General features: G+C 38.2%; 1 protein-coding gene across 1 annotated transcript; it reads right to left on the bottom strand.

Moving 5' to 3' along the window:
- Positions 1–10,300: 10,300 nt before the first annotated feature.
- Positions 10,301–13,842, bottom strand: LOC149153111 (pentatricopeptide repeat-containing protein At5g15010, mitochondrial-like). The gene is made up of 2 exons (XM_089440644.1): positions 13,323–13,842; positions 10,301–12,718 (listed from the first exon to the last, which is right to left on the bottom strand). The coding sequence occupies exons 1-2, from the start codon at positions 13,438–13,440 to the stop codon at positions 10,935–10,937; spliced, it is 1,902 nt and encodes a 633-aa protein (XP_089296770.1). The 5' UTR covers positions 13,441–13,842; the 3' UTR covers positions 10,301–10,934.
- Positions 13,843–27,878: the final 14,036 nt, after the last annotated feature.

Here is a 27,878-nt window from a genome sequence, read left to right as displayed (position 1 = left end):
ACTTGCTACATGAGGGGAATGGTCCCCTTGTAAGATTTTCCTTCAGTACATCTCGGACATGTACCTCCATGCTCTTCTTGAATTCAAGCATCCTTTCACCATCTAACTCACATTGGGTAAGGCCTTATAATGAAGATGGGCAAACTTCCGGTAGAGATGTGTCACACGACATGGTCCCCAATGGACTTCCTGCAACTTAATACAAATTGCCAACTCTGAACCCATGAGTAAAAGCATCTTTGAAAATTTCATTTTCAAACACGTACCTTTCCATCGATGAATGCCACCTTGAAACCTTTGACTTCCATTGCCGAAATGGACACCAGGTTCCTCTTGAGATCAGGTACATAAATAACTTTTTGTAAATAAATCGTGTTACCCTCATTCAATTGAGGGGTAGCATTCCCTAGACCCTTTCTGGGATAGGTGGCATTGACTCCAAGTATAATCTCCACGATTGTTTCCTTCTCTATCAAATTAGAGAGAGCTTCCTTCTATCCGATGAAGTGCCTTGAAGCACTACTATCAATAAGCCAGATTCCCAAAGAGTCTAGAGGAGAAGTAGTGGATCCTTTAGCTTATCAGAAACAACATTTGATTCTTCATACCTGGAGTTCCTTGCTTTCCTTGAAGAGTTGACCATTTCCTTGATGACCTACATTCCTTTTTCCTTTGCCATTGTACCTGTCATTCCTTCAATCATTGAAGATGCCCCTGGAATGATTGTTATCATCATCAAGTGATGTGTCCCTTCTATTCGGACACTCCTTCGCATAATGGCCAAATTTATTGCACGCAAGGCATCTACCTTTCCTTCTACTCTTAGATCCAGACTTCCCATTGAAGTGACCTTTAGGTAGGCCACCAGATGCTTCCGTTGCGCCACTTTGATAATCTTCTTTGCTTCGACTTCACCCTTGGTGAATTTGAAGAGGGATGAGGAACCCATTGAGCCTTTTTGTCCTTTCCAACTGTCTTCGATGATTGCTCTTTCACTCTTGCTTGGGCTTTGTCTTCACCTCACCTCTGATACCATGTTAATTTTAGGTATGTTCTATGCTGAGAGCAAATTTACTTCAATTTTCCATATTAGCTCAATATCAATTCCAGATTAGCAATCACATTTAGCAAGATAGTAAAATGCAAATAGAACATAATATAAATCGCAGAAAACAAGCCAAGACAGGAGGACACAAGATGTGGCGCCAGCCAAGGAAAAACCCCAATGTGGGGAAACCCTTGTTTAATTCTTCTTATGTTCTTCAATAGTTCAGCAAAGAGAGAGATAGTACATATACATCAGAAGTCAACATTTTGACTTGGCAAAATAAGAGTAGAGATCTTTCACTAAGAAGATAACACATGAGGTAGTTGATCTGAACACAGGTGATTCCATCACCATGCTGCACCCATCACTGTGCTGCACTTCATTACACCATGTTGCACCATTCATGATCACTATGTTGCACCCAACAGTGTGCTGCATTAACCATACTGCATCCAACAGTGTATTACATTAACCATACTACATCCAATAGTGTGTTGCAATCATTGTCACCATGTTGCACCATCATACCATGTCCATCATCACTGTGTTGCAGCACGCTGCACCATCACACCATGTCCATCATCACTGTGCTGCACCATGATGCACCATCAATGAGTTGTACCTCATCATGTTGTACTCAACATGCTGCTCTTCATCATCATTATGATGCTACTATACATTGTGCTGTACTACTGCACCATGTTGCTCCATGCACCATACTGCACTACAACACTATATCCAATTACCAGCGTTAGCTGCTTGCTATGGCTTGCAGCCTAGCAGAGCAACTAGGCCATAGTAGCAGACTCCTTCAACAGGTCAAACGAACAGCTTCTCCTTCAGTCCTCTAATGTCGAGACAGCTGCTCTCAAACATACCTAATTCATGCCTTAGAACAACAGTCTTTAACTACTGCTGCTAGGCTTCTTTGCACAGCGAATTAGGGCTTCAGTAAGACTGAGATTAGGGCCTCTTCTAGGCCTCCTTGCAGCTGTGTATAGGGCTGCTAAACTGAGTCTAACACTCCCTTTTAGACCTGCGGCTAGTCTTCTTAGGACAACAGATTAGTATCATTGCTGGACCTGTGATAAGGGCTTTAGAACAGCAGCATAAAACACTTGTTAGCACTGCGGTTAGGGCTTGCTAAAAGGCCTCCCCTTGCTGCATTCAAACCCTTAATGAATGCGGCCTAGGACAGTGTATTAGGGCTGAGGTATAGTTGTAGTTAGATCTCCTTTAGGGCTTAGATAAAGGTGCCTCCTTGCCTGCGTTAAAGTAGCTTCCTTTGTTGTGTATTAGGACAGTGTTTAGACTTCTTTTGGACAGCGTTGAGTGGCATGTAGAAACTCCCTCCTTGCTGCTAGGAGACCCTCATCTTGACTGCATATAAGACAACGTAGATGCCTTCTCCTTTTGACTATAAGTAGGGCTAGGGTAACTCCTCTTAGGGCAGCGTATAGACTTTCTTAGTGTCTAGAGTTAGGGCAAACCCTCTAGAGCAGCGTATTCTCTTAGTGACTCCTCCTTCCACCAAAACCCAAAGACAAGTGGAGAGGAAGAGATCACAAGAAGAGTGTGTGTCCAAATGACTAGCAAGCCACCTCTTTTTATACTAAAACGTTGAGCACAAGTGGGGGCAATTTGGTTGCTGGCCTACCTTGACGAATTGTCCCATAACACAAATAAATTCATATCTCCATGAATACATGTCGGAATCGGATGATCTTTAGATCAATCCTACACCTCTCGACGAGAGGAATCCAAGAAAAATATCAGTTGTCATGAATAAGTAGACCCACATGGAGTTTGGCCCTAGTTGCCAATTTTAACAATACAGGTGTCATCTAGGCTATCTAACAAGACACCAGGTGTCATCTAGGCTACCTACCAAAACACCAACCCTAACAGGGTTCCCGGTATCATCTAGGCTACCTACCAAGATACCAACTCAACAAGGATCCAGATGTCATCTAGGTTGCTTGCCAAGACATCAACTCAACAAGAATCCAAGTGTCATCTAGGCTACCTGCCAAGACACCAACAGGTATCTAGGTACCATCTAGACTACCTGCCAAGGTACCAACCCTAAGTACCATCATGCGGGCTATTCAGCCTAAGGTACATCAACTCATCAAACCTCTTTTTGAGGTCATTATTTTCTTTGCACATTCTAGCTTCAAATAACAATGAGGTACAGCTTCATCATCAATCATCAATGTGGAGTCTTCAATATCATCATAATAGTTCCCTCTTTCCAATATTTATATCAACAGTATTCCTACATCTCCCTCTTTCCATCATGCCCATCATGGAGCCTTTCTTAAGCACGAGATTTACTTTTGTCTTTACATCTTTTTCATACAATCATGCACCTGCAATTTTTATCAACAAGTACAACCAAGCCAAAATATATTTGTACAAGAGCATGATGTTAATTTTGTCAATATAGGGTTTTCAAAGGATACTACTTGGGTTTTAGTTACAAACCCTAGATATTCCATGACGTAACCCTAAATAGGTGTTTTATTTTCTGCTGAAACATCAATCCTACGGATTTTGACTTTTAAGCCCTAGGGTTTACTCAATTCAACCCTTGCTAGGGTTTGACCATATATACCCTAGATTCTATCTATAAACCTTAAGAAATCAAGAGATAAGGTTTTATAACAGGGAACAAATAGTTAGGGATTCAGATTTTATTTATTTTAGGGTTTTCTAATTCAAGTTTTGACAAGGATTTTCTAACCTTAGATACCAAAAAAAATCTTCAAAAATGAAGAACCCTAGATTCCTATCATGTAAAATATGCCATCTTCATACCTTAACATTTTCATAGTCTTTTGGATATAAGGAAATTATAAAGATCCCAACATACTTCATAAGCAATGATAACGAATTAAATTATTGTACCTCTTTTGTTTTTACTTACTTTTCAAGATAGGAAGGTGCTTTGATTTTCAAAGTTTTAGTACGAAGCTCTCTTTGAATCAAGGTTGCTTCTTCAAAAATTCTTTCAAGATTCAAATCCCCCTTCTAGGCTCCCTCTGAGTCTAGCTTCAACTTCTTGACTTCATTTTTGACGAATAGTCTTCGAAATATACATGCAATCCTCTTTCGGAGAGATCATAAAAGTAAAGGTTATAATCAAGTGATAACAAAACGAGATATACTGAGGAAGTCAACAACAATGTAATGAAAGAAAAGAAATGGAATACTTATCTTTTGTGAACAGCAATGGATTTTTCTAGATTTTGTATTGATCTTGATATCATTAAGTATTCCTATATCCATTCATTTAATTCAAAGTGTCCAAGGATCGAGCTTGTTAAAATCTGAAAGTTCTATGCAGAAATTTCAAAATTATTTGCAGAAACTTGAAAGTTCTATGCAAAAAACTGAATGTACTTACAGAAAATTGAATGGAATTGAACGTACTTAGCAAGAAACTGAATGTACTCTGCAGAAAGTTGAATGCAGTTTGCAGAAAACTGAATGTATTTTGCAAAAAACTGAATGTACTTTGTTGTTACAATTACTTAGAATGCAGATTTCTTCTTCACAACTTTTCAGATCAACAATTGTGAATAGGACATAAACTTAAGGATCATATGAAGACAGCCAAGCACAAATATGAGACACTGAGAATTAGGTCCAATGACCAGGGCAAAAGTCACAAGGGGAAAACCCAAATGATTCTTCTTTTAATAGATTTCTTCAATTGTTCATCAGAGTACAAAGAGAGAGAGAGAATGAGAATGAATAAAGTCACCAATGTCTGATCTGTTAGAAAATCAGAAAGGGAGAAAGACTTTCTTATACAGATAATTACTTGTGATTCTTTTATCTTTATGTTCTTCTCTTATCTTTTAGCTCATCAAGCAATTACCAAAACAGTAGCACAAAGACACCAGATTTAGGCGGACCGCCAGGGGAAAACCCAGTCAACAATTCTTCCTTCAATAGTTTTACGAGATAATCCAAGACTATAAACCTAGACAAAGACTTCCTCCACACTAAGTCAGCCCTCTCTTCCCTCTTCCAGATGATAGCCCTTCAACAGCAACCTCGACCTGGTAGCAACAACTTGTAGCAGCAGCTTCGACCTAGCAATTGACAGCAACTGGCAATAAAGACTTTGATCTTGCTAGATACTTCACTTGGGTGAGAGAAAGATGACCCAAAACTTCGATTTTGATGTCTTCTTCCTTCCTTCCAAATTTCGTACCCTTTTTCCAGCTCTTTTCCAACTTCACACTTTTTAGCTGCCTTGGCTTGTAAGTCGAACTTGTGTGTCTCAAATGAATTGCACTGCACTGTATATATAGCCTTCTAGTGAGGTCGAATTACCCTTCTTGAAGCCGACTTGATCTCCTAAAGGCCGACTTGGTGTGGAGGGGACAAATAGCATATTTGACTTGACATTAATTCTTTTTACATGATTCAAAAGCCCAAGAAGGGTCTCTTTAAATAGACAATGACTCTAATGACTCAGAATAAATCCTAGAAGTCCTCAATGGGGACTTTGACCTAAAACATGATGACCCAAGCATGAAACCCATGCTTTAATAAGTCATAATAATAATAATAATAATAATTTATTCTTCATTCTTTTGATAAATATATTTCATTGTGAACCTAGTTACATTTTTTTTTCAACACTCCCTCTTAACTAGGGAGGTATTCATAATAACAAGTACAAGGAAGATCTCAAAACATATGAACTATGAAGAGTTTAGGCACCGCAATGCCATGGACTAGATTCCTAACCAAGGCAATCTATCCAAGGTCTTCCAACAGTTTAGGCACTCACGGTGCCACAGACTAGATTCCTGACCAGGGAAATCTATCTGAGTGGGACTAAGATGGACTAAAGCTTTCAGCCTCTCTAGGTACCATCAGGCTTACTTGCTAACCATCAATCCAAGGTTCTGGGTGTGTATCCGAGGTCAGAGCTCTATGACCAACACTACCTTCCCTACTTCAGGATATAGACATCAACACAAAGTGTCGGCCAAATGTCTTCCCAGGCAATGTGTCTTACACACAAAGCCTCAACACTCCCAATTATTCCAATCGGTAGTAAATCCTCCCCAATCAAACAGATCGGTAACAAATCTCTCTCTTGTAACCAGCATGCTATCAAACCTATTGAGAGATTTACCTATACATACACAACCCCAATCAATAACAAACTTTCAAATGTACATGAGTAAACACAAACCTCTGGGGTATTTCAGACATCTTGATGTTGCTTCTCAATTTATCACAGTAGGACTTTCAAACAAATCTTGACAGAAGATTCCTTAATTATACATCTTCCTTTCCTACTTCATATGTAGCAACATATTATAATCAGATCCTACTTTCCTTATCTTAGCAGCTCCTCAAAATGTATTCTCCAATTTCTTCTTTCAAAATGTTTATCATGACTATGATATGCCCTCCCTCTTAACTAGGGAGATTTTTTTTATCCATACTCCCTCTTAACTTAGGGAGATCAACTCCTTTTTATGACATTGGAGAAACTTTCATGGCTTCCATCCTTTTCATCAGAGTTATCATGACCATTATCATTCATATAACTTTCTTCATCATGCTTATCATATCAACTTTATTTATGAACATCTTCACCATCTTGAAGATTATGTACCTGCACAACTTAGATAGCAAGTACAACCAAATATATAGAAGCATGAAGTTAACCATATCATAATCATATAATAATGGAAGCATTCAACATTAGACATCAAATACCTAAACTTAGTTAGGTTTACAAACAACAAGAAACACATACATTTATACTTCAACTATATGCCAGGGTTTTGTCATAAACCCTAGATTTCATCATCAAGACTTTGAGTACCTTAATCAAGATAACAACCTTCATTATATCTAAGGCTTCAATATTTCTTCTAGAGGTATGACATACCCTACTACAAAATATTGCAAACCCTAGAAGCAATTCAAACAAATATAGTTCTACAATGCATCTAACAACTTTAGAACTCATATGTTAGACTTCCACTAGGATTTAGTGCAAGATCCTAGATTTCATACATGAGCCATTAAGCTCCAACAATCAAAACCAATCATAGCTCAAATTCAGATTTCAACAATCTTTCATAAATCTCAGATTATCACACTTGTCATCACATATTAGAGAATTGAACTTCTACTAAGGTTTAGTTACAAAACCCTAGAATTCACAAACACTATCATCCTATAGAATACTTCGACTAAGGCTTAGTTCCAAACCCTAGGACTTATGACCATCAACAATTAGGTCAACACATATATCTAGGATTCCATCATCATGCACAAGCATATCATAACATGTGTTAGTCAAACCCAAAGACACAAATATCAATATATTAAAGTTAGACATATAACGAACTTGATCATACTAGGGCTTCAATCGAACAAACACACATATACCTAGGATTTCATTTCCGGGACGTTATAAGGCTTTTGCTTATACATCCTACCAAACCCTAATGATCTAGGGATTAAATACATAACACAGAAACCCTAATACTTCAAAGATTTGAGACTTCAGACATCACCATGCAACCCTAACAAGTTAGGGTTTTCATAACCATATCAAAATCCCAAACATGACATTATCAAAGCATCAAACATTTTCTTTAGACTTCACCAATAACCCTAAATAGGCTAGGGTTTCACACATTATTATCAATATACCCTTAAGTTAGGGTTTTTACAAAGAACCTTTCTAGGGTTCCACAAGAATAATCAAAGATACGAGGAGGGTAGATTTATCTAATGATGAATCACCCAATCAAGAATCTTTATGATTCAAGAGAGCTAGACACAATAATGTTAGTAATGTAGAATAGTTTATCAAGAATGAATATCATGAAGAGAGCAAAAACTTATAGTCTAAGGCATACCTTTTGTTTCTTAACAAACCTTGTAACTCCAATGCTTTGTCTTTGTGAGGCCTTCTTCCATAATCCTTGAGTCTTCAGCAAGTTTTTCCTAAACAAGGAAAATATGAATAGAAATGTGATTAATATTTAATGCAAACAAACTTAGATAAGTAAGGAAAACTAAAAATGAAAAGGTAATAAGATACTTATCTTTGGAAGTTGGTGAGGGCTCCCTCCAAGCTTGAGGGATACCTATAACTTTATAAAAACAATTCAAAAATATTTTTCCAAAATATGTTAAACCTACAAATACTAGAAATCAAAAAATGAAATAGCTAAAGTTTAGATCAAAGGACTTAGTAGTGTAAATCCCTTACATCTAGTTCTTCAGCTTTATTCTTCTTTGGAGATCCTTCTTCAGCAACATTAGCTTGGTCCCTGTTCCTTTTCTTATTCTTCAGATTGTCAGGACAGTCACTTCTATAGTGACCCATTTTATGACATTGGTAGCATTCTATTTTGGACATATCTACCTTCCTTCTTGGCCCTTTTGACTTCTTGAAGTTTCCTTTCTTGTGAGAAGCGGAGTATGCATTTGAAACTTTCTCTTCTTCATTGTTGGATACTAATGAGATTCTCATCTCTGATTCTCTTCTTGGCTGAGAGCATTCCATAATTGTTCATATGATCGAGTTTCTTTCCAGCTGTTGAGTCATGAAGCAAAAGACCTCCATGTAGGTGGCAATCCCAATAATGTAGTAATCACTAGCTCTTTTTCTGATACAATCTCATCAATGGCTAAAAGGTCATCTCTAATTCTAGCTATCCTTACAAAGAAAGAAGCCACAGTGTCATCTATTGTCATTTTTGTGGTCCTTAATTCATTCTTCAGACTTGGTACTTGACCAATGTTTTTGATGGTGAATAATTTTGATAACACTTCATACATTTCATGGGCATGGTCTATGTTGGATAAGGCTTCATAAGTGTGTGAAGGTGGATCAAGCTTATTTCTGGTTTCCTGTCCATAAAAAGATAGGTTTCCATTTTTTTTTAAATAAGAATATTGATTCTTAACAAACAATACAGGACTTGGTAGCCCAAGGGGTTAGCTCAAGCAGTTGTCGCCAATGTTGTTCAGCATTTGGCTAGTTCCATACCAGCAGGTGCCCAATTCAATTCCCCCTTTGGTTAGGTGCACTAGTCTACACCATCAAGTTCACTATGGATGCTGTAAAACAATTTTTGGGGAACCATCCCTTGGGTTTCCCCACAAGGTTTTTCCTGGAAAAAAATACAGGGGTTGGTGAAAGCAATATATAAATCTCAAATCTTACAAAATCAGTAATTTTTGTCTCAACATAACTAATATAAAACAGATATCATCAAACTACCAAGATATTACTAAGATTTTTGAAGCTCGGTAACAGAACATAGGAAAGTTTGAGAAGGTTTAAACTTTATATTAGAGGCTCACAATTGACTTGAAAACCTCAAAAACAATGGCACAAGTAAATATCAGCGGATTCACCTGAACCAAATATGGTAATCATGGCAATAATGCAAAGTACAATGGGGATCAACGTATCAACAATGCTTACAGTTACTGAGACTTGAGGACTTCAACGACAAACAAAGCTGGATATCAGCAGAATTAGCTTGAGCATGAAAATTTAGGAAGAATTATTAATAGTACAAGGTTACTATCTGTAATAAAGAAAATATTACTCAAATTTACAACTCGATAATACTCAAGGCAAGTGCTTAAAAATATTTCATTTGAAACACTGACGTGCCAAACTATATTGAGATTTTCTTAACAAAACCATGCATCAAGTTATTCTTAAAATCCAAGGTTTTCAGCAATTATCTCACAAGACCAGATTTAATTAAACAAAACAAAAAATGCCAAAAGATGTAGAAATAGAAACCCTTGATTTTCATTTTTCTGCAGAGCCAATGCTGCCAACCCTAAGCTGAAGAGATCAACGCTAAGATGTATGGATTCCATATTATGGTACTCATGGATCTAAGCAATGGATTTCATTGTTTCTTTAAACAGATTTCATTGTTTCCTCGAGCTTATACTGAGGAATCTTCATAAATGATATTCAGGCTCACTGAATGTAACTCTGTCATGAGCAGCATGATTCCCAAAACCGAGCTGCTGAAAACACCATCATGCTACCTGATGGTGTGATGGCACACGCCTATGCCAGCTATTACATCCCACCATTAACCCATGTCTGGGCCTATAAATTCCTCATTAGAAGTGTTGTATTTTGTGGACATATATATCTCCAACATCAAGCAAATTGCTGGACTCACACCCTTTTTTTAAATTGTAGGTTGACAAAGGATGTACAATATAAACCATACATTTGAAACCCCAATAAATTTAGCATATTTGAGACTTTGAAATCTCCAAGTAACTTTGATTATGTTTAACATTGTTTCTAACTGACAGGGCCTGAACTCCATGCATTCTTACTTATCGCGTTTTATAGCATACCTGAATTTTGATCAAATGACTTCAAGATCAATGGCATCCTAATTGAGGGCACCATCCAGCTAATAAGTTGGAAGAAACTCCTCCTTAAAGAAGGATAAATATTAAATAGAGATCCTAAGTCCCAAAAGATTATTTGCATCAGTTGGGATAGACCTGTCCATCATATAGCAGGTTTCCTGTCACAAACATCTCACAAAGCTTCCCAAGGCTAGGCTTTGACTATAATCTTAATTGATCATAAAATAGTTAGCTTTTCAACGCAGTTGAAGTCAATGTGAAGTTGGAACAATCCTGACTAAAAAGTCACCATAGTTATGCCACTCTTATTGTTCGCCATTTCAAGGATTTCAATTCCTTGTGAGCCTCAATCATTTCATGTCCTTAAGTTCTGTCCTCCAGACAAGGCTCAACAGTCAAAAAATTTGAAATATCATTAATAGTTCGATTCCTTGCTGTTGTCAAAACTTGATTCCACTTCAAGTGACTAAGCTATCTTTGTTTTAACTCTGCTACTAGATTTGTCTAGTTTCCTCTTCTTCTTTTTCTTAGTATCACAAACCCCAGTTTTTCTTTCTCTTTCCTTTGCTTTGATTTCCATAGCCTTAACAAGTATTTTGGTCCTGGGTTCAAGTAATAACCCTTTTACAGCCATCTCATTATAATAATTATATGCCTCGTCAAACCTTCCATTTTCATAAAGCCCATGGATCATTACAGTGTAAGATCTCCAATCTGGACCCATGCCCTTTCTCTCCATATCATTCCATAATCTAAATACCGTGTCCATATCATTCCAAACAATTAACATTTTCAACATTAAATTATATGTGTCGCTAGTGGGCATGCAGCCACTTTTCATCATTCTCTGAAAGACCTTGAGAGCCTCCTTCGGTTCCTTGGCACCATTGAGGAAATAATGATATGTTCGAGAATTAGGGGCACAGCCTTTCCTTTCCATTTCATAGAAAAGCTTATAGGCTTCATCTATCCTCCTATTGTTACAGAGGTGTTTGATCAGTGAGTTGTATGTTGCAACGTCAGGAAGGCAACCATGATCATTCATTTCAGCAAAGATAACCAGAGCTTCAGAAATGGACTTTTTGGAGCAAAGAGCGTCTATTATATTGTTGCAGATTAAAACATCTGGAGTGCATCCTTTGTTCCACATTGCCTCGAACAAGTTAAGAGCTTCATGCAATCCTCCCAACTTTGTTAAACCATTTATAAAGATACCATAAGTTATCAAATTTGGCTTATGCCCCTTCTTTATCAACTCATTCCAGAACCTTTTTGCCTCACGTAGATTTCCCAAGGCACACCATCCACTGAGAATGATGTTTCGGCTTTTCATATCCGGAGGAAATTCCTTCTCTCTCAGGTTAAGCAATGCCTCCGCTTCTTGGACATGCTTATATCTACATAAAGCACCAAGAAGAATTTGGAAAGCGGGTGTATTGAGCTTCAGACCAAATTCTTCTCGCTTGTAAAATGTCTCATTTGCTCTTTCCACCATGTGAGCAGCAGCATATCTTCTTATCAGTATGCTGAAGGTTTCATCTATCACCAAAGATGGACCATTTCCACCATTGTGCATTTCCTCTACCAGCTGCCACATTGTCTTAAACTGTTTCATCCTGCCTAAAATATTTAGCATTGCATTGTAAGTCTCTGTCCCATGGCTGTAGCCAGGTTGCTGAGAGGCCCACACAAAGAAACACATAGCAGTATTCATATCATTTTTGTGTCTAGAAAGTACCCGCAGCACCAAATCTGTAGAAATCGTTATATTGCATTGTTTTAGGGCTTCTACACGCTCCTCACACGTGGGATTAGCCTTTAAAAGTCTCTGAATGACAAGATCATCATTTGCTTCTAGGCAATCAGAAGTTGAATTATTGTCAAGTTCATCAAGATCTGAATCAGCTAAATCTGAATCCATCCTTTGCTCTTCGCCATTTTTGCCGCCTTCATTTTCCTCTTTATCTTCAACCTGGCGTTCTGCAAGATCAAAATCTGCTTGGGATGTGCTTGCAGTACTAACAAACCTCCCATCTTCTAAGGACTGCCTATGAGGCAATGTATGCGGCAAGACGACATCGGATAATGCAAATTTTGATTTTGCAGCTGTCCCATTTGAGAAATAGGCATTTTTTCCATATACAAACAAAGCAACGATTGAACTAGGACTGTCAAAGGCAGTCTGTCTCCGAAATTGTGTTTCTCCGTGAACAAGATCCCTCAACACAACCGCCGAAAATTGTGTGGAAGCTGAGAATGCATGCAAGAAAATAACAACCGAATTTAAAACCAGCTATAAAAGAATGTCAATTTGGTATTAAAAAGTCCACTATGACTTAGGAATTCTGCAACCAGATAAATATTACAAATCTAACCCAAAATCATTCAGATTAGGTTGAAACTAAGGGATTTACCCAATGAATCAGAAACTAAATTTACCCCCCGATATACAGAAGAAACCAAAATTTACATGATGTCCGTTACACGCACTTTATCCAAAAACTAACTATGAAATAATTGTGCATCATCTATTGGGTTCAAATGACACCAAATAAACACCACTCTCATATTCAAGCCCGTGAATACAGCTGCGAAAAAGGTATGCAGAAAATTTCGAATGTAAATAAAAACTGGGATCAGATGGCCAATTTAAAATGGTAAAAATATGAGAAGGAAATTCCATATATTTCGAGGAAAAAAAAACATATAGAAAAGCTCAAAAGAAAAAAATGCAGATTGACCGGAAAAATATTGAACAACGAAAAACTTCCAAGCTGAAATTCGGAAAAAATGAAAAAAAAAAAAAAAAAAAAAAATTAAAACTGCAGATAGAACCACTGGAACTTGCACTTACCCGTATCAGAAGACGAATGTGAACGCTTTTGCTCCAAAGTAATGTTATATGAACAAGCAAACCCTGTATGTCTGGGGTTTGAGCGAGGTAACCCTCTGAATAGCGTTTCTCTCAGCATTTTCAGCGTTTTCTGCAGACAATCTACTGTTCGTGAGTTGCACCTTTGCACTTATTTTGCCCTAACCCAATAAAAGCTGAAGTACTTTCAAATGATGTCGACAGTTTCTTTCATTCAAGGTTAATCTTCTCATGACAATCCCATTAGTGCTCTTGCCAAGTTTGGGTAATCTGTGAATTGGGGCCTTCGCTCCAAGCTCACAAATCTGAAGTACTTTCAAATGATGTCGACAGTTTCTTTCATTCAAGGTTAATCTTCTCATGACAATCCCATTAGTGCTCTTGCCAAGTTTGGGTAATCTGTGAATTGGGGCCTTCGCTCCAAGCTCACAACGAGTGATCTTCTTGAGAAGAATCTTTGATAATTTACAAGAAATTAATATCAAGCTCTGTGAAGTAATCAAATTATTTGCTGGTTGTAAGTTTGTTTCGATGGAGGACATTGTGGCACCAACTTAGTACATATACAGATATGTTTGTTTTGATGGAGGACATGGTTGATACAGGGATATGAGTTACACCATGTGCAACGAAAGTTGTTAGTAATAATAAAGAACATTAAAGATAATGTGTAATGAAAGTTATTAATAATAACAAACTCCTATAGTTAGTGTTTCTCTTTTGTTTTGTTGTTAGTAATAATAAAGAATATTAAAGATAATGGGCAATGAAAGTTGTTAGTATAACAAGCTTGTATAAAGAATATTAAAGATAACGTGCAATGAAAGTTGTTAGTATAACAAGCTTGTATAAAGAATATTAAAGATAATGTGCAATGAAAGTTGTTAGTAATAACAAAATGTATAGTTAACATTCCGTATTTAGTTTAATAAAATATTTTAATGTCATAATGTGTTGTATGTACTCTAAACAATAATAAAAATTGAATTTTGGTTTAATTTTTTAACATAATTAAACATTTTTTTATAGAGAAAAGTTATATATATAATTGACATTGAAGAGAATGATAACAAGTGAATAATTATTTATTTAATATTGAATGATGACAATTTTTTTATATAATGCTCATATTATAAGGTCAAAGTTATTGTCATTGAACTTATGTTGAGAGCAATACTTGTGTGATATTGACCTCGTAGGTATAATGTCGCATTTTGCTTGACTAGAATTAAGTGGCACCTCCATTAACTATGGTTAAGGCACAAAGATTTTGTCTTTATTTGTAAGTTCCAAATGGCACTATTATATGGGCTAATGGTTGCAATGTCAGACTCTTGTTGTCAAACAATTTAATAATATTTGTTGATCCTTCCTGATAAAATCTAATGAACTCTACCTATGTTCAGAACCTTTGATATGAATTGATTTAACATTTGTTATGTTACTTTGAATTCATTGATGGTTAATCTAGATTTGATTTGATTTGATGGCACATTATAGTACTCACTTGAAATCATTGCAAAATAAGATTTCAACCAATGAAATATAAGATAAATAAAAAAAATTTATTAAAAACTAAATTTTTTTAAAATGCAAGATTAAACTATAGAAAATCTCCAAATATATTTGGTCAAACCCAAACTAATATGGGTTTGACCAAAATATTCAATGCATTATCTACCTGTCATGGCATGGATAATAATAGGCAAAATTGAACTTTTTTTTTCAGTGGGGGAGAGAATCCCCACTGAAGAATCATAATACATCTTATATCGCCGAAGTGAGCAGATTCATCATACAATATTTATCGCCAAAGCGAGCAGAATACGTCATCATACGTCATCATCGAGCAGAATACGTCATCATCAATCACATTACGTCATCCTCAAACACATACGTGAACATCGAAATGTTGCAGCAGCAATGCGCATCGCGCAGGATTCGAACGTGGTTGGGGGGTGCGAAAGCCAACCGCCCCAACCACCACATCATTGTTTTAACATATTATATTGTGTTCTCATTAAAGGAGGCCAAACTTGTCATATGATTTTCAATTATGCAGAGTTTTATATTTACTATCTTATATATATATATATATATATATATATATATATATATGATAGATTTATCATGGTATCCATGAAGTGTAGACCAATTGATTTGTGTGGTGTTTAAGCCCACCCTAGTTAAAAATATATATATATATATCATGGTAAAATTGTAAAAAAATGTATATATGGTTCAGTTATTAGATAAAAAATTAAAAATTGAAAAATGAATATGTAATATTTTTTTATATGAATTTTAATTTTTCAATAATTTTATTTTTTAAATTTGATTATAAAATTTAGTGTATTTTAAATATTTTTGTTTTTGTTTTTAAAATATATTTCTTAATGAATTTTAATTAAAATTTTGTTAAAATTTGTAGAACCATAAATTTGAATTGTTGGATTTATATAATTTAATTATTAAGTGGAGCAAGCATACTAGACTAGATATATCTATCTTAGCCAATACAATCAGTAATGGTTAATTACGACCAAATAATGGTATAATAAATTTTGATGATCAACCCTATAAGCAATATGCTCACTAATTAATCAACAGAGTTTGATGTAGAAATAGCCTCTGGGTTTTAGAAATCATATCGACCAAAAATAATATATGATGTAGTTTGTTGTTGAGTGTTTATTTGTTGTGTTTTTTAGTCAACCCCATCTCAAGGAGAGCCTTGGTGTGCATCACTTATCAATTTAGAGAATTGAGGAAATATAGAAAGATTATATGCAATATGGTATATTTAGAAAGTCAATTTAAATTTATTTTTAAATTGAAATAAACATTGTGTCTCAACATTTTTTTAATATTTCTAAATAACTCTTACCTTTAACAAAAGATGTCATTTTTATTACCAAAGTTGTGAAGTTTCTAAATTGAAAAATACTTTTATACATATTTAATTCAAAATTATTTATTTATAACAAAATAAACTTTTATATCAAAATTATGTTAAAATAATAAATATTTAAACAATAATTATACTAGGCTTACTTTGTCTAACTAAGATAAACTATAAGCAGTTATAAAAATATAAATCCATCCCTAATTCACATATAGAATTGTATATATTAAAATTGTAAGCAGATATAAAAATATAAATCCATCCCTAATTCACATATAAATTTGTATATTTCTATCCATTGTATATTTCTATTATTATTTAACTTATACTTATCATTAAAATCAAATTTATTTTATATGAAATTGCATTATGTAAGTTTGTATAACTAAATTATCAATATTCATCTCATTCCACCTCGTCCTCGACCTCGCCCCTGAAATCTAGCACGCGCCATCCCTGCATCTGGGTCGAGGGCTCGTATTTCGGTCTGCATTCTATAGGCTGGGGTCCGATCCATCATTAGCTGGTAACTGCAGTAAGTGTGCTCATCGTGGCCTACCGACCTGCATAAATTACAAAACAATTGCAGGGGTGTCTATGTATATTTCTGCATCAAATGACAATTGTACATCGTGTGTTTCCCTCCTATCTGACAAATCGCGCACCATAAAGCGAGTGCCCCGCTCGGCCCTGCCTGCGCCTCCGGTCTCAGCGGCATTGGCCCTCCTCCTACCAAGTAGTTCACGAACACTAGACAGTGATCCTTGTCATGGCCCTGGCTTTTGCATTTTGTGCACCATACTTCCTCGCGCGCCTCTGGCCACGGTTCCCTATCCTGCTTCAAAATTTGCATTTCCAAACACATATTCTGTAGTTGTGCGTGGATTTGTTGAACTCCCAACCCAGGGTCTTGTATCAAGGTTTCATGTAATCTCATCGCCATTTCCAATTCTTCGACCTGAGTGGGAAGTTTTTGTTTTGATAGCGCCATCCTCAAGTGCGGTGCCAGAGATGCTACAAACCATGCATGATGTTGTCCATTTGTTAACGTCATATTGGCTTCGCAGATCGTACTCTTCAGCCGTTGATCCAAATCCCAGGGAGTCTCCCCAGGAGCATCGCGATCTCTTTAAACCCGATGATTGATTGTGTTTCTAACTTTGGCCTGCTAAATTCCCTGTTTAGCGCATTCTGAATCTCTATTATCCTTGCATTTGGGTGATCGTTAGACTGCTTGATATACCATGTCAATGCGTGATCCTGCAGTGAACTCACTAATGTAGCCTTCTTAATATTGTCTTCTGTGGCACCCTGTGATTCCCATACTACTCTTACCACGAACCAAAATTGGTCCAGATCCTCATTCCCTACTGCTCTGAATACCAGTAGTTTTATCGCGGTCACCATACTGCACTATGGAGGTGGTGGAGGTGGAGTGGGTGGAGATGGAGGTGAGGGAGGTCAAGTGGGTGGCGGGGTGGGTGGAGGTGGTAACTACGGGATGCACTACCTTATCAAACTGATCGCTTTTCTCAAAGAGACCTTAACGAACTCCTCCTCGCTTTCTCATGAGGGTGAAATTAAGGGACTGTTTTCTAATTCTTCGCTATTTTTGTAAAATTTTCCGCTCTGTGTAGTCCCAAACATTAATGTATTTGCATGACCCTTTTTTCACACAATAGCATCTTAATCTAGGTATTCAAAGATTTAATATACTTACATCATGGTCCCTTGAGGAAGCATCACCTTGCCTCAAAATAGCTCACGGTCATGTCTACTGCAAACTCAGTGATAAATCCCCCTATTATCCGGTCGAGCCAATGGTCCACAGCTCGCGCGATCTTATCTTCTGATGCTTCTAGTCTGTGCACTAATTCCATAGTCCACACTATTGGTTGGTCGAGCCTACACCTTCGCTGGCTGTCAGCTAACCTCACAATCCACTCATACAGCTCAGACGGAAAGGATGCAAAGAAAATCTTGTGGATTTCCATATACACGTAGCGATCTAGCCACTTTTCCTTAGATACTTGCGGAGTTTTGTTTTCCTGTGTCATGAACTCGTGAATCTTCTTGGCCAACCACTCTTCAATTTTCTTCTTTGTCGGGTTCCAGTGGCACGACATCAGACATCCCTTATGCAGATCCCTGTCCCGGCAATGGAACCATTTGTTGGCTTGGTGGGGCCTAACCTAGGTTCAGGAGTGATTTAGCCAAGCAAATCTCGGTACTACTGACCCTTTCAGCAACATTCCACGGAGTGCGGACTGAGGTCTCACCCAAAGTAGTATGGGAGGGTGCTAGAACTAGGTTTCTGCACCCTGGGGATGACTGATATGTGGTGATTGGTACGCGGTCCAACCTTTGCACTTAGTATGTTATGCACACTTGCGGGCACCTCGCGCCCTGTGATACTATCTTCGCGCAGTTCTATCCATAGCGTGACCCATGTTATTTACCCAAGTCTTCCTTAGTTAGGCTCTATTAACTTGTTTACTTAGATTATTTTCCTATATAAGAATTCATACAAGTATTCATCAAGTGTGCGCAGTAAATAACCAAAATAAAAGTAATGCATACATCAAACACAAATTCAAGAATAGATGCACAAAGTAAACTTCTCTTTATTAACTTTCAATTCCAAGTACAGACCCAACTTCGCCCTGCGCACTCAGCTACAGGGGTCCGCACACTCAGCTGCAGACTCTACTAGGCCTCTGCACACTCAACTATAGAGCCTCTTCCTACTACTGCGACCTAGTACACTTTAGGCTCCACTTTATGCTCTAACCATGCCTTTGCTATTCTATATCTCTATTCCCTCCTAAGTTATCTTTACACTTAGAGCCTCACTCTATTTATACAATCCCATGGTCCGCGGACCATGGGTAGGCCGACACAACTTTACATTAAATTACAATACAATGCTTAGGGCGGACAACCCTATGACTCGATTATACACTTCGCGCTCCGCGCCCACACTTCGCGGAGTCTTACAATACAATTGACCAAAACTTGGGATTTGAGCCCCAAAACATGCTCCGGGGGATCCCATGCCCAACAAACAATATTAACGGGAGATGAGTGGAGGAGATATTATCGCAGAAGATTACGTGAATAGAGGGATGCGCAGGGTTAACGGGAGATGAATGGAGGAGATCTTATCGCATGGGATTGAGTGAATAGATGGACGAATAGGACTAACGGAAGATGAATGGCGAAGATCTTATCGCAGAGATTAAGTCAAGAGATAGACGAACAAGGTTAACAAAAGATGAGTGGCAAAGATCTTATCGCGGAGATGAAGTGAATAGATGGGTGGATCACATCAAGTCACGTGGTGACATAAGGGTAAAAAACGTGCGGAATGATGGAGCGGTCTTCATAGGTGGTAAGTAATTTCTAGCACGCTCTCAAAGCTGTAAGTGGAATTCCTAAATTTTGCGTGATTAGCCTAAGTGAGTGCCACATAGCACAAGAAAACCACTTTTCTCATGTGCTCTCGGGCGGATATCGGCCGTGCAAGAATGTGCACAAGATTGCGCGATAGCCGTTGGATCGGGCAGGGTTGATCAACAGTGGAGATCAGCCAAGCTTGTTGGCGATCGGGTGACGCGATAGCTGTTGGATCAAGAGAGGCAGATCAACAGTGGAGATATGGAGCGCCTAAAGTCAAACGTGGAAATGAATAAAGGTGCTAAGTAGTATCTTGTGCGCCGTAAGGGTTGTAAGCTATATTTTTAAATTTTACGCGATTAGACTAAGTGAATGACACGTAGCACGAGAAAACCACTTTTCTCACGTGTTCTCAGTCGGGTATTGGTCATGCAATAATTCATGTGAGATGACGCGATAGCCATTGGATCAAGGGCGCAACAGATCAATGGTGGAGATTTGGAGCGCATAAAGTAGGTGGAAGAATTCACGATAGCCGTTGGATCAATCTAGATAGATCGACAGTGGGATCTAGAGCGCATAAAGTCAAGCATTGAAATGAATCGGATGGTGATTGGTCAAGTTTGTTGTGGATCGGACGGTAAAGAAATCTATGGGTATAATCTGATCAAGATGTTTTTTATTAGCTTCCGCTTAAGCATTTCGTGCTGAAGGAAACAAGAATATTAGCAAAAATTGATGGAGAAAGACGATAATGAAATGAAACTTGTACTGAATCAAGACAACAAACTTCATTGAAGAACTCCTGGCTAACCTGCTAATTGAAAGAAGGCACAAATGGAAGCAAACTAAAACACAAATAATCTACGCTACACTACGGTAATGGAAATGCATCTACTTAAGCAAATGAACAATTAAACCATGAATCTACGCTAACATACATGTACAATAAATAGGAGCCTTAGCTGCTAGGGTTGGGCCCTAACCCAAGAGCTTCATCCCTCTGAGTTAACTCGGTGTTGGCTCAAAACAAAACTTATTCTTTTTATCAAAACAATGGATTACATCAAAAACTGTGACAAGTCTTGCAACTCGAAAATAAAGTAGTGTTTTACAATCAAAAGTTTGAATCCTACTGAGGTCCTAGGCCTCTCTACTTATACAATTGAAGTCTCCAACGACTTCCTTAAAATTAGAGAGGCTCGGCTCCCAAACTCGAGAGAACTGGTGCTTTGACTTTCACTTGCTCAACTGCTTTCTAGTCCTCATGATTTGGTTGGTTGCACTCCGAGCTGATAAAGGAATATTCGAATGGAGAGGTCGTAAATGAGGAGGATTTACCTCCTATAATTCCTTTCCTTGTCCCATTCGAGTTTTGACCAAGGTCTTTGCTAAAACTCCTTCCTTTTATCCTTTAATCCTGCATTACATGCACATTAGACCACAACGCAAAATATCCAACTCTAACTCATCTCATAAGCAAAATATAATCAAAAGTATGCAATAAGTTGTGAGAATAGTTGGTTTGACTAAGCTAGGAGGTGAATTAAGGCCCATATAATTACCCAATGATGAGGCTCATCATCACCCCCTACTGAAAGTGTTGCTCATCCTCTAAGCAACATAGTTAATTTCCATGTCCTTCATGGCTCCAGTAGCCTCTCTGACATCCCATGCCTTTGTTGTGGTCTCTTATTCTTGTGCATAGAAGCCTGCTTTCCTTTCTACTTCTTCCCACTTCCTCTTTTCCTCTTCTTCTTTTCTCCCTTCTAGCATTGCTAGTAGTAGTTGTGGACTGAGTTTTAGGCCTATCTAATTGACCTTCAACCTTTGCATTGATTGCTTATGCATAGGTGTCCTATTGAGTGCCTCTCTCAACCTTTGAGGGGAGTGATATTCTCTAATCTTCAAGCTATGTGGCAGTGTGTTCCATCTCCTTGAGCAGGCATGTATACTATCATCTTCTAGTAGCCTCAACATATCCTCAAAATGTCAAATTGCTTTCTCTTGGGCAACAAGATATCTAGGTGCCAGCTAAGGATCATTTTCAATTAGATTATGGTTGCTAAATAGGGTCATGGGATTTGATTTTTCAGCTCTGATGAAAAGAGGTTCATTTTTCTCTTTGGCCATATTATTTTCATCTCTATAGCCCTTGACTCCTCATGGTTCATCCATGATGCCAAAGCCATTAATTGTAGATCTCCTAGCTTAGCGTTAGGATCCCAAACATTCATGTATGTGAGGGCCATGTTGTGCAAGTAAAACTCAGCCATTTTGGCCTTATCCTCTAGTGTACGTTGATCATAAAGATCAATAAATTGCTTGTAGTCCTGAAATGGCATGGTGCCCCTTTGTGCTAGTGTTTTAATCTGAAGTTGCAATCATTGTTCTCTAAGGTAAAGAGCATAGGATTTAGCTAGCATCCTACACTAGATGGCCTCCAAGGAGAGGCTGCCCATACATGCTAGTTGGTTTTCCCTTTCCTGTAGTTGTCCTCACAGCCATGCATTTTCCCTCTCAAGTTGATCTCTCATTATTACTTCTCTGTCCCTTGGTGTAGGGGAATCTTCAATCTCAATAGGGATTTTTGTTGATATTTGTGGCTTCCCTTGTTTGATTCTTGTGCTCTTTCTTGTTCTGAAATATAGAGGGGTTTTCCTCCTTCTTTTCCCTTTTTGCTTAACTAGGGTGCTGAGAGCAGTGAGGGCCGCTGTTGCCTCCGTCTTAGGGGCCTTTGGAGACACACTAGGTGACTCCTCCGTGTGTTCTTCCCCTTCTGTTTCAATGCCTTCTTCCTCTTTGTTTTTCTTATCTTCTTCCTCTTGTTGTTCTTTCTCATCTCCATCAGTTTTTTCTTTCATTTCCTCCTCTGTTTCAACATCATCCTCCTTCTCTTCTCCTTCATCATGTTCCTCTATATTAGTTTCTTCTTCATCCATCTCATCCCCATCTAGCTCTATATCTTCTTCTTTTTTTTTCCTCCTCCTCACTAATAGAAGGACTAATATCATAGTTGAGGGTTTTGATGTCATCCTCTACTGGTAAGTCTCTGAATACTGACCATGTTATAGGGATCCTAAGGTTTTGTAGGGCATCCTTAATGAGGATCCTGATCAACCCATGGTGAGCCAATTGTTGGGAATTCCCTTCCTTTACTTTGCTACTGGAGTCTATGAGTGATTGCATCAAGAAATATGGTATGTTGAGTCTTTGGTGAACTGGTGTTTCTACCCCAAATCTTAATTCTTCAAGCATCCTAAAATGGTAGCCATAAACAACACTGTATCTACCCTCAGATGAGATATATTTGATGAGTTGGTAACCTACCATCTCCATGGGTATGGCAGACTATCTCTCCTTCATTTTTATCCTCTGTGGGTTCTTCACCTTCTAAAAAGAATTTCCTTTTTGCCACCTAACTCTTTGCTTTGTCTTCTTTTCTCCATGGAATTCCTAGGGGAAGTGTGGTGATCCTACTGATGAGATCTGGGGTGAGATCTATAGTGATCCCTCTAACTATAATAGTGGCATGGATTCTTTTGTGTGGAGTGAGCGAATGAGCCAATTCTTGAGCCACCTCATCATCATACCCTGTGAATTTTTTGGAAAACCCCATCCATTGGTGTCTTATAAAGATTTCAAGCACTTGGGGGTGTTGTTGTATCCTCACATTGTTTGTGGGTTCTCTCCTATTAAACCCTCCTATCATCTTGCTTGTGAGGCTTTAGGAGGAAATGAAAGGCTTGACACGAGAATTATAAATTCAGGAGAAAACAGAGTTTCCTGTGTATGTAATTCATCTAGTTCATTTGCTTGTAAAGGGGGATGGATTTTTAGATCCTACCTCTTTAGAATGGTGGCAGTGGAAAATTCTCATGATATTCCATCTTGAACCCCTCTCTGCCTATCTTGTAGACTGCCTCTGTGTATCCTGTATACTACTCATGTAGACTATTCCTGTAGGAATTCTTGTGCATGCTCCTGTAGAAATTCTCTTGCATAACGATGGATCCTTGCTTCCAGTGGGTGGCCAAAGTTATGAGAACGACTCGAGTGAGGGAGTTTTGAGGAGGTGGAATGCATGAATGCATGAAAACAAGATTTTGTTTGCCACTCCTAGTAATCAACTCCCATCTCGTAGATTCGTAGTTAACCACTTCTTGTCCTACTCCTCCTCTGTCTTTGAGTTGACTGCAGCCATGTGTGTGAGGACACCTAGTTTTTTATGTGATGACTGAACAAAGCTGGCCAAGTTAACTGGCCACCTTTTCACTTATAAACCAACTACCTCATAACCTTTACAACTTTTGATCAAATTATACATATGAGTGAGTGAGCGGGATACTTACCTATGGTCTCGATGCCATGTTGTAGTTGTCGAAGATCATATGTGTTGGGTTGTTTATTTGCTGCATGGTCATTCTTCTTCCTCCCCTGTTGGTTGTTGTCTACTGTCTGGATCATCTTAGTGAAGACCTATAGCTGATGATTGATACTCTATGGGATAGACTGCTACAGGACCTAACCAACCTACCATTCACCCTCGGATTACTTCCTGTAGGTTTTCGAGGAATCTTGTAGGAATACAGGGGATCCTGTAGAAAACAAAGTCTTCGCCTAAATAGAAGCAATGAAGTGGAAAAATATAATGGAATTGATGGAGAAATGCATGGTAAGGATTGGAGGAGATTTGGGGACTCATTGAATGTAATTAACTGGGTCAATGGAAAACATAGATGTCAGAATTATCAGCTGAGGCCGCTTTTTGAAGAAATCCAAAACTTAAAGCACTATTTTAATGTGTTCTCTATTGATCATATTTACAGGGACCGAAATGAAGCAGCAGATAGGATTTCTAAAGAAGGTTTGCAGCAAGTTGTGGGCTCGTGGAGAATAACTGAATAGATCCAGGATCAGATCCATGTGTCGGATCTCCCACCTTACTCTTAATTTACAAATATCAGCGGTGTTTAGTTTTCTTTCGACAGTCTTTCTTTATCTGAAAACGGAGCTGATGTAAACTTTGGTTTTTATTTCCTGTTATGTTCTACTTTTGGACCAATCATATGGAGCTCTTAGTGGTTTCCTGTGGGTTGTTTTCCTTTGTAAGGCGACCCACGTTTTTTGGATACGGATAGTCCACTATTACGACTAAGTTGCCTAGGATAGGTAATGATCCCGAGCTGGTTTGTAGGCGAAAAATGATTTTTTGTTTATATGTCGGCTGGTGATACACAGAGAAGTGGTTGCTCTCTCTTTGGGACTGATGGAGGTCTCGATATCACAGTTGGTTTTGGAATGTTAACTCATATGCTTGTAACTTTTTTATTACTTATAAAAAAGTTCGCTTTTTTCCTCGGAAAAAAAAAGGATTGGAGGAGATGAATATATGTGAGGCAGGGTTCCCTTTGGGTATTCTCTTTTCTCCTTGATTGTCTTTCTCGCTCACCTGTAAATAACAATTATGTCTTTTTTCTCCTTTTTTTTTTTGAAAAACACCTATGCTGCCTCAGATAAGTTTCCACCCTAGATGTTTGCCCTAGCCACCTCAAGGAAGGTTTTCACCCAGGGATCTTCTTATTCTTCTTTCTATTTTTTCTCATCCTTGGGCCGCCTCACGAGGTTTTCAACCCAAAGATGGGACTCAGGCGCCTCATGGAGGTTTTCACCTGAGTCCTTATTCTTTTTTTTTCTCAGTGACCTGATGAGGGAGGAGCTGGAACTTGCTCCACCATCATCACTGTTTTATTGATATTGTCAATGAACTCTTGCTTTGATAAAGGCCTCTTGTACATTTTCAATCGATGTCCATTAACAAGCAATGGAATGGCTTCTTCATCTATAGTTATGATTTGCACTGAACCATTATCATGGCATCTTTCCACCACATAAGGTCCAAGCCATCTTTTCCTTTGCTTGCCCTTGAAGTCTTTATACCTAGAATCATATAACAATGCCTAATCGCCCTCTTGAAATTGCTTCTCCTTAATATGCCTATCATGTTAGATCTTCCTATGAAGCTGAACTATCTATGTATGTAGGAAGGTCTGCATTTTGAATTCATCCAAGCCATTCAATTGGAACAATCTTTCTTGTTGTGCTTGACTGAGATCCAAATCTAGTTGGGTTGCCATCCTCAAAGTGTTATATTCAAACTCAATGGACAGTAAATCCTTTTTCCCATAGACCAGCTCATAGGGTGTAAATCCAGTGGTGGTCTTCCATGATGTATTATAGACCCAGGTGGCCTCAACTAGTCTCTCTGCCCAATCCTTCCTGTTGCTGCTCAACACCTTGGTTAAGATGCTCTCCAGTGCCCTGTTGGTCACCTCCACTTGCCCATTAGCTTGTGGATGATAAGGAGTGGAGGTCCTATGCTTGATTTTGTGATGGCTGAGTAGTTCTTCAATCATGTTGGAGGTAAATTGGTTGCCTTGGTCTGTGACTAGCTCTCTATGGTACCCAAATTTGTATAATACATTCTCCCTTAGGAACTCAACCACCTTCTCTTTTGTTTCTGCCTTAATTGCCTTGGTTTTATCCCACTTATTCAAATAATCAGTGCACACAATAATGTATTGTTTTTGCTTTGAAGGAGGGTTGATAGGCCCAATGAAGTCCATGCCCCACATTTCAAATGGCTTGAAAGTCACTTGAGGTTGTAGGGGCATTTCATCTCTTGGAGTAGGCTTTCCCATCGTCTAGCACCGATCACATTGACTAATGTACTTCTTCACATCATGATGAAGAGTGGGCCAATAATAGCCCGCTTGTAACACTTTGAATGTTGTCCTCTTTGCTGCAAAGTGACCTCCACAAGGCCCATCATGACAGGTCAAAAGGATGTCAAAAAATTGATCTTCCCTTACACACCTTCTCAAGATTTGATCTGGGCCAAGTTTGAAAAGATTGCCCCCAATCCAGGTGAAGGGGGCACTTTTCTTGACTATCTTGCTCTTTTCTTTGGAGGGAAATTTTGGTGGGAACTGTGCTGATACCAAATAGTTTGCTATATCAACAAACCATGGGGAGAGAACTGAAATAGCAAACAAATGCTTGTCTGGTAACTGGTCATCCACCATTCCTTCTTCACCTGTAGGCATATTCATCCTAGATAGAAAGTCTGCAACAACATTTTCCTTACCATGCTTATCAACAATAGTTAGATCAAATTGTTGTAATAAAAGAAACCATCTTATAGTTCTAGCATTAACATATGGTTTATTCATTAAATATTTGATTGCAGCATGATCAATATGCACAAATGTTTGATCGCCTATAATGTAATCCCTAAATTTGTTTAATAAATGAACAACAGCCAAGAGTTCCCTTTCAGTCACAATATAATTTAGCTCAGCCTTTGACAAGTTCTTACTGATAAAATAGATGGCATAGGGCAATTTCTCCTCTACATGACCTAAGGCTTCTCATATGGCTTTGTGTGAGGCATTAGCATGAATATGAAAAGGGAGGGCCCAGTTTGGGCCTTGAAGAATTGGTGTAGTGGTTAACTTACCCTTTAAATTGTCTAAGGCCTCTTCACAACTCTTTGACCATAAGAACTCAGAATCTTTGGCCAACAACCCAAATAAAGGAGAGGCCAACTTACTGAAGTCCTCTATGAAGTAGTATCCATCTAACCCTAAGAAACTCTTGACATCCCTCTGCTTCTGAGGAGGTGGGACCCTTTGGATGATTGTTATTTTGTTTGGGTCCACCTACAGTCCTTGCTGAGATATTGAATGACCTAGCACGGTCCCTTCAGTCATCAAGAATTTACATTTTTCTGGGCTGAGAGACAGGTTCATTTCAATGCATTTGTGCAATACTTTCCCTAGGTTAGTCAGGGCTTCTTGAAAATCACAGCCATAAGGTGTAAAATCATTCATATAAATTTCCACCACTTCATGTACTAATTTAGCAAAAATACTCAAGAATGCTCTCTGGAAAGTGGTAGGAGCATTACATAGGCCAAAAGGAAGCACCCTGTAGGTAAAAGTACCCCAAGGATAGGTGAATGTGGTCTCATCTTGGTCTTCTAGGCAGATTTGGATTTGGTTGTAGCCACTGAATCCATCTAGGAAAGAAAAAAACTTTTTCCCTGCCAGGCCATCTAGCACTTGGTCAATGAAGGGTAGGGGAAAATTATCCTTCTTTGTGGCTTTGTTCAACTCCTTGTAATTGACAAAAATCCTCCACTTACCATTTTTCTTGGGCACTAACACTAAAGGAGA

Source organism: Pinus tabuliformis, chromosome 9 (assembly GCF_031772625.1).
Source record: "Pinus tabuliformis cultivar Carrire ecotype Pingquan chromosome 9, CPIR1, whole genome shotgun sequence".
NCBI classification, from domain to species: Eukaryota; Viridiplantae; Streptophyta; class Pinopsida; order Pinales; family Pinaceae; genus Pinus; species Pinus tabuliformis.
The sequence above is the reverse complement of the archived record's forward strand: the minus strand, read 5'-3'. Positions and strand labels throughout refer to the sequence as shown.